We start from the raw sequence: 7,224 nt of genomic DNA, 5'->3' as shown, positions 1-7,224 counted from the left end.
GTCTAAAATGAGACAATAAAGTCATAGTATAGTATGTCGTCTAAAATGAGACAAAAAAGTCATAGTATAGTATGTCGTCTAAAATGAGACAAAAAAGTCATAGTATAGTATGTTGTCTAAAATGAGACAATAAAGTCATAGTATAGTATGTCGTCTAAAATGAGACAAAAAAGTCATAGTATAGTATGTCGTCTAAAATTAAAAAAAAAAGTCATAGTATAGTATGTCGTCAAAAATGAGACAAAAAAGTCATAGTATAGTATGTCGTCAAAAATGAGACAAAAAAGTCATAGTATAGTATGTCGTCTAAAATGAGACAAAAAAGTCATAGTATAGCATGTTGTCCAAATAGAGACAATAAAGTCATAGTATAGTATGTTGTCTAAAATGAGACAATAAAGTCATAGTATAGTATGTCGTCTAAAATGAGTCAAAAACGTCATAGTATAGTATGTCGTCTAAAATGAGACAAGTCATAGTATAGTATGTCGTCCAAAATCGGTCAAAAAGTCATAGTATAGTATGTCGTCTAAAATGAGACAAAAAAGTCATAGTATGTCGTAAAAAATTAGACAATAAAGTCAAAGTATAGTATGTCGTCAAAATGAGACAAAAAAGTCATAGTATAGTAAGTCGTCCAAAATGAGACAAAAAAGTCATAGTATAGTATGTCGTCTAAAATGAGACAAAAAAGTCATAGTATAGTATGTCGTCCAAATAGAGACAATAAAGTCATAGTATAGTATGTCGTCAAAAATTAGACAATAAAGTCATAGTATAGTATGTCGTCTAAAATGTGACAAAAAAGTCATAGTATAGTAAGTCGTCCAAAATGAGACAAAAAAGTCATAGTATAGTATGTCGTCTAAAATGAGACAAAAAAGTCATAGTAAAGTATGTCGTCTAAAATGAGACAATAAAGTCATAGTATAGTAAGTCGTCCAAAATGAGACAAAAAAGTCATAGTATAGTATGTCGTCCAAAATGAGACAAAAAAGTCATAGTATAGTATGTCGTCCAAAATGAGACAAAAAAGTCATAGTATAGTATGTCGTCTAAAATGTGACAAAAAAGTCATAGTATAGTAAGTCGTCCAAAATGAGACAAAAAAGTCATAGTATAGTATGTCGTCTAAAATGAGACAAAAAAGTCATAGTATAGTAAGTCGTCTAAAATGAGACAATAAAGTCATAGTATAGTATGTCGTCCGAAATCGGTCAAAAACGTCATAGTATAGTATGTCGTCCAAAATGTGACAATAAAGTCATAGTATAGTATGTCGTCCAAAATCGGTCAAAAAGTCATAGTATAGTATGTCGTCTAAAATGAGACAATGAAGTCATAGTATAGTATGTCGTCTAAAATGAGACAAAAAAGTCATAGTATGTCGTCAAAAATTAGACAATAAAGTCAAAGTATAGTATGTCGTCAAAATGAGACAAAAAAGTCATAGTATAGTAAGTCGTCCAAAATGAGACAAAAAAGTCATAGTATAGTATGTCGTCTAAAATGAGACAAAAAAGTCATAGTATAGTATGTCGTCCGAAATCGGTCAAAAACGTCATAGTATAGTATGTCGTCCAAAATGTGACAATAAAGTCATAGTATAGTATGTCGTCTAACATGAGACAAAAAACTCATTGTATAGTATGTCGTCTAAAATGAGTCAAAAACGTCATAGTATAGTATGTCGTCTAAAATGAGACAAAAAAGTCATAGTATAGTAAGTCGTCTAAAATGAGACAATAAAGTCATAGTATAGTATGTCGTCCAAAATGAGTCAAAAAAGTCATAGTATAGTATGTCGTCCAAAATGAGACAAAAAAGTCATAGTATAGTATGTCGTCCAAAATAAGAAAAAAAAGTCATAGTATAGTATGTCGTCCGAAATCGGTCAAAAACGTCATAGTATAGTATGTCATCTAAAATCAGACAAAAACGTCATAGTATAGTATGTCGTCCGAAATCGGTCAAAAACGTCATAGTATAGTATGTCGTCCAAAATGTGACAATAAAGTCATAGTATAGTATGTCGTCCAAAATCGGTCAAAAAGTCATAGTATAGTATGTCGTCTAAAATGAGACAAAGAAGTCATAGTATAGTATGTCGTCTAAAATGAGACAAAAAAGTCATAGTATGTCGTCAAAAATTAGACAATAAAGTCAAAGTATAGTATGTCGTCAAAATGAGACAAAAAAGTCATAGTATAGTAAGTCGTCCAAAATGAGACAAAAAAGTCATAGTATAGTATGTCGTCTAAAATGAGACAAAAAAGTCATAGTATAGTATGTCGTCCAAATAGAGACAATAAAGTCATCGTATAGTATGTCGTCAAAAATTAGACAATAAAGTCATAGTATAGTATGTCGTCTAAAATGTGACAAAAAAGTCATAGTATAGTAAGTCGTCCAAAATGAGACAAAAAAGTCATAGTATAGTATGTTGTCTAAAATGAGACAATAAAGTCATAGTATAGTATGTCGTCTAAAATGAGACAAAAAAGTCATAGTATAGTATGTTGTCTAAAATGAGACAATAAAGTCATAGTATAGTATGTTGTCTAAAATGAGACAATAAAGTCATAGTATAGTATGTCGTCTAAAATGAGACAAAAAAGTCATAGTATAGTATGTCGTCCGAAATCGGTCAAAAACGTCATAGTATAGTATGTCGTCTAAAATGAGACAAAAAAGTCATAGTATAGTATGTCGTCCAAATTGTGACAATAAAGTCATAGTATAGTATGTCGTCCAAAATCGGTCAAAAAGTCATAGTATAGTATGTCGTCTAAAATGAGACAAAAAAGTCATAGTATAGCATGTTGTCCAAATAGAGACAATAAAGTCATAGTATAGTATGTCGTCCAAATAGAGACAAAAAAGTCATAATATGTCGTCCAAAATCGGTCAAAAAGTTTATAGTATAGTATGTCGTCTAAATTGAGACAAAATAAGCAAAAGGGACCAGATGCCCTGAATTCAGCAATGCCCCCAGGCCACGACAGCTGCCCCTACCAAGACTGCCAGCCTCAATATAGCGTGTGTGATGTGTTGGCATACACCTGTATGACTTTAGCTTTTTAAAAAGTCTTTCTCTGCGGTTTGAACTTAAGCTTCTGCTGCTGTGGTTCATCTTTGATAAAAAGATAAAAAGTTGTGAAGACATTTCCTGTTTTTGTGTCACCATGAAGATCCATGTGACCATCACAGTTAAAGAAAAGAAAAGAAAAAATTCACCCTTTTACGCACACATCGTACCCCAGGCTCCAAGCCGTCACAGCTGCCGCCCTGCCAGCATGACGCAATAATTCATAATATACTATATACAGTGGTCCCTCGCTATAACGCGGTACACCAACTACAGACCAATCAGTATACTGCCACTCATTTCCAAGGTAGCTGAAAAATGGGTAGTGAACCAACTGATGGAACATCTGGACGAGGGTCTCACTCCACTACATCCTATGCAGTTTGGTTTCAGGGCACACCATTCCACTGAGTCAGCTAATTGGATATTCATTGCAAAAATGAAGTGTCTGTTGTGTTAGTGCTGTATTTCTGACACTTCCACCTTAAATGCATTTAAAAAAACAGCTTAAAGAATGGTTACTGTCCCACCAAATATGCACACATGAATGAAATGCCGTCTCGCACTTTAATGCAGTATAACTCTAGCCTTTGTCTCATATGTTATCCTATCATTTATTGAACAATTGCTGCTAATATTGTGTTTTTTTATATTCATGGCTAATGGTGTTGTTATAATTATCTCTATTGTCATCTCTTTGTTTTTTATGGTATGTCTGTCTATGGTTGGAAATTAGCTTTGAGCTAAATTTAGCATATTTACACGTCATGTGCGTCACAATATGTCCATTAATATGCACCGTCCTCGTCAAATAAACAATAAAAGAAAGAAAAGAAAAAAGAGTCCTATTCATAATTAATAATAAAACATTTATATTTTTATTTGTTTTTTGGTTTCATTCTATAATACTTTTATGTTTTAAAATCTACGAAGGTTTGAACTTTGAGAGTTTAAACTGGTGAGAAATGTGAGAAAAGTGTATAAAGTGTGTGCTGAGGGGTTTCACAGCCTTTAAACATATAGAATAATTGTAAAAGATAAAGCTGACTACTTCGCGGATTTCGCCTGTTGGGTTATTTTCAGAACGTAAACCCGTGATAAACGAGGGACCACTGTACTTATATATATATATATATATATATATATAGCCGTAACGAGCTAGTTCAAGCTAAAGCAGCTAAAGCAGCTAAAGGAGCTAAAGGAGCTAAAGCAGCTAAAGGAGCTAATGGAGCTAGCGGTCTTCGTTGGTCTGCCAGCTTGCTTGGTAACACCGTAGACATCACGACCAGGCTGCGTTAGCCTGAACACCTGCTCAATGCCATATGCAGATGTAAATGATACTTTTATTTTCCTTCAAACAAAAATGAACTTTCACACCTCGGAAATAGAACTCATTTATTTGACATGGTACACAGACACAAACAGCAGTTAGAGCCATCTAAAATAATCACTTCAATAATCAACGTTATGTCGAAAGATGGACACGCTGGCCTCATCATCACCATCGTCATTATTCATCATCTAAATGTAGGATCAATTCATACCAGACTAATATGATTCATATACATGGACGTGTAAATGTATTCATACATTTGAATTAAGACAAAAATGAATGTGTTAACATTTTATAAACTGATACTGACACTGAGGATCAGAACATCAGGTCAAACTGTCATTTATGAACTCCATGAGATCAAATGTGTTTACAGACCATAATATTTGATCAAACTGTGAAATGACAAGTCTGGCTCTGTCTCATCCACTGTTGAGTTCCTCTAATCAAAGCTCACAGTAGTGGCTATTTAAAGGATTAAAGAATTCCATAATAACCTTTCAGTATAATCAATAAGGACGAGCTAGTGTGATTCTCTTTATATTGCTATTGGTCTGACACGTGTCAAAATCACTGTATCAGATCATCAGGAAAAGAAAAACAACCCTTAACATCCAATAAACGGTTCACGACGCACAGGCTGTAAAGACAGAGACACGCACGGACAATGACATGTGACCTGCCACGCTGACCTGCTGTGATCATGTGACTTATTTTATTATAAAATCATTCTGCAATTCTTTATAAATGCCGTGTAAGACTGATAGCGGTTTCACGTCAATACTCTGAGCTGTAAAAAAAAATGGCTCCTGCCTACACCGCAAAAAAAGCAAAAAGAGAGTTGGACAATAAATAATGAATAAATCAATAAATGTCGCCTCCTGTCGTTCTCACCAGCGTGGCAGTAATCAGTGGTTTTTGTGGTCTGTGGCCGTCCAGTGACAGGGGAGTGGCTTTGTAACCCGAGGGTTGCCAGTGTGTGTTAAAGTAACACAATGTAGGATTTGCTCTCAGGGTCCCCCTACAGTTGGTAAATGGTATTGTTTGTTACAACTGTTGTAAAATATAATGTCTAACGTTCAAACAACCATGTCTTCAGAGAGCAGGACGGGAGGCGGAGCCTTCAGTTAGCAGCTCTCTGTATTTACAGTTAGAGTGTATGACTATGACTTCATTACATGTCTTTAACCTTGTTCTGTCCTCTGTCCTCTGTCTTCTGTCTCTGTCTCTACTGCGTGTATAAATACAAACATGTCACATGACATTCACCCCATGTAAGTTGATGAAACCTCAAAATATTCTTGGAGACTTAGATTAACTGTGAGACGGTCCCAAAGACGACGAGTTCAAAGTGAGACGTGGTCCATTTGAAATCATAATGCATTTCAGACTTGATTATGATTTTGCAGACATTATTGCAAATGTTGCAAAGGTAACTTCCAAAAAAGAAGAACTCTTGTTCAAGAGTAAAGTAAATGTTTTCAAAGGTTTAGTTAGGGTTAGGGTTAGTAGCTGCTTTCATTAAAAAAAAGAATAACCTGGAGGCACTAACTCATCCCACGTCTTCATTTACATTTAAAGTTCACATTTTCTGGGCTACAACAAAGACTAACAAGGACATTTCTAAATGGGCAACATCAAAACCACATGCAGGCTGGCGTCTTAGCTGTGTTGTCATGGACACAGTGGTGCGTCTTAAGGATGATCATCTGACCTTCTTACAGTCTCAGTGACTGGTGGTCGCAGGTGGTCGGGTATAACCGGGAGTAAAAGAAGTCTATGTTCGGAGATAATGAAAGAGTTTTGGCACCTTTAACTAATCTACGTGACGTTTGTCTAATGCATGCTAACACCTGAACCTCAGATTTGTGATTCAACAAGGACTTCAGCCCAGTTCTCCTGGAGGATAGTAAAGAGCATCAAAGCTCCTCAGATGTTGTCTTTACTTTGTGAAAATTCTCTTCATGCTGGCAGGACTGACAATGACTGTTGTCAACATGAAATTAAAACTCAGTTTGGGTGAGATGGTCTAATGAAGTGGACATGCTCATAATATGGACTTCATCCAGACTAAAGCTAGTCTAGTGTGGTCAGTCTACACAGAACAACATGAATAACGTGTAAAAAGGGCCTTCGTACCAGCGGACACCTGCTCTAATATCCATGTTAATGGCAGCACAAGTAAAAAGACATCACAGAGGAGTAGACGTAGACTGACCATGGCACCAGAGGTTGTATCTGTGTGAGTTATTGGGTGTGTCATGCTTATCATGACAGGCTGTGCGCGGTTTGCCCCTCCCTCTCCTCTGGATCCACTCTTGTTCTGTTTTTCCGGTTTTCTCTGGGGTCAGGATTTATTTGATCTGGGCCAACACGTCATTAAAGATGTTGAGGAACATGTGAACATGGTGTTCCTTGAAGACCAGCGCTGGACGGAAACGGATCGATCGGTCTCCGCACCCTCCCAGGAGAATACCTGCCACAGATAGCACAGTTAGTGCTTGGTGGTATGATCGTCGTCTATCGTCATGTGACTGGGACGACACACAATTCTACAAAATCAAACAACAGATGACAAAAACAGCTGTTTCACACCTTTGTCTCTGGCCTTGAGCAAGATGCTGTTGCGTGTTTCATCACTGCAGACGTCGATGGCACAGAAGGTTCCCTGTCCTCGAGCACGACTCAGGACGCCGGGGTATCGAGCCTGCGGATCACACACACGATCGCAGTCAACTACAGAAAACCTGCTCATGACTGAAGACATGAAACAATCATCAGGTAGTAGTTCTGTCCATCACAT

The 7,224-nt window shown here is 36.4% G+C and overlaps 1 protein-coding gene across 1 annotated transcript in view; it reads right to left on the bottom strand.

Moving 5' to 3' along the window:
- Nucleotides 1–4,466: 4,466 nt before the first annotated feature.
- abat (4-aminobutyrate aminotransferase) overlaps nt 4,467–7,224 on the bottom strand; it is a 21,516-nt gene continuing 18,758 nt past the window's right edge. Inside the window, exons 15-16 of the mRNA XM_058652801.1 lie at nt 7,017–7,128; nt 4,467–6,897 (exon numbers count right to left, since the gene is read on the bottom strand). Of these exons, the coding sequence (XP_058508784.1) occupies nt 6,776–6,897; nt 7,017–7,128 (234 nt within the window). The 3' untranslated portion in view covers nt 4,467–6,775. The remainder of the gene's footprint in view (nt 6,898–7,016; nt 7,129–7,224) is intronic.

Source organism: Solea solea, chromosome 16, assembly GCF_958295425.1.
Source record: "Solea solea chromosome 16, fSolSol10.1, whole genome shotgun sequence".
In the NCBI taxonomy this organism is placed as follows: Eukaryota; Metazoa; Chordata; class Actinopteri; order Pleuronectiformes; family Soleidae; genus Solea; species Solea solea.
The sequence above is the reverse complement of the archived record's forward strand: the minus strand, read 5'-3'. Positions and strand labels throughout refer to the sequence as shown.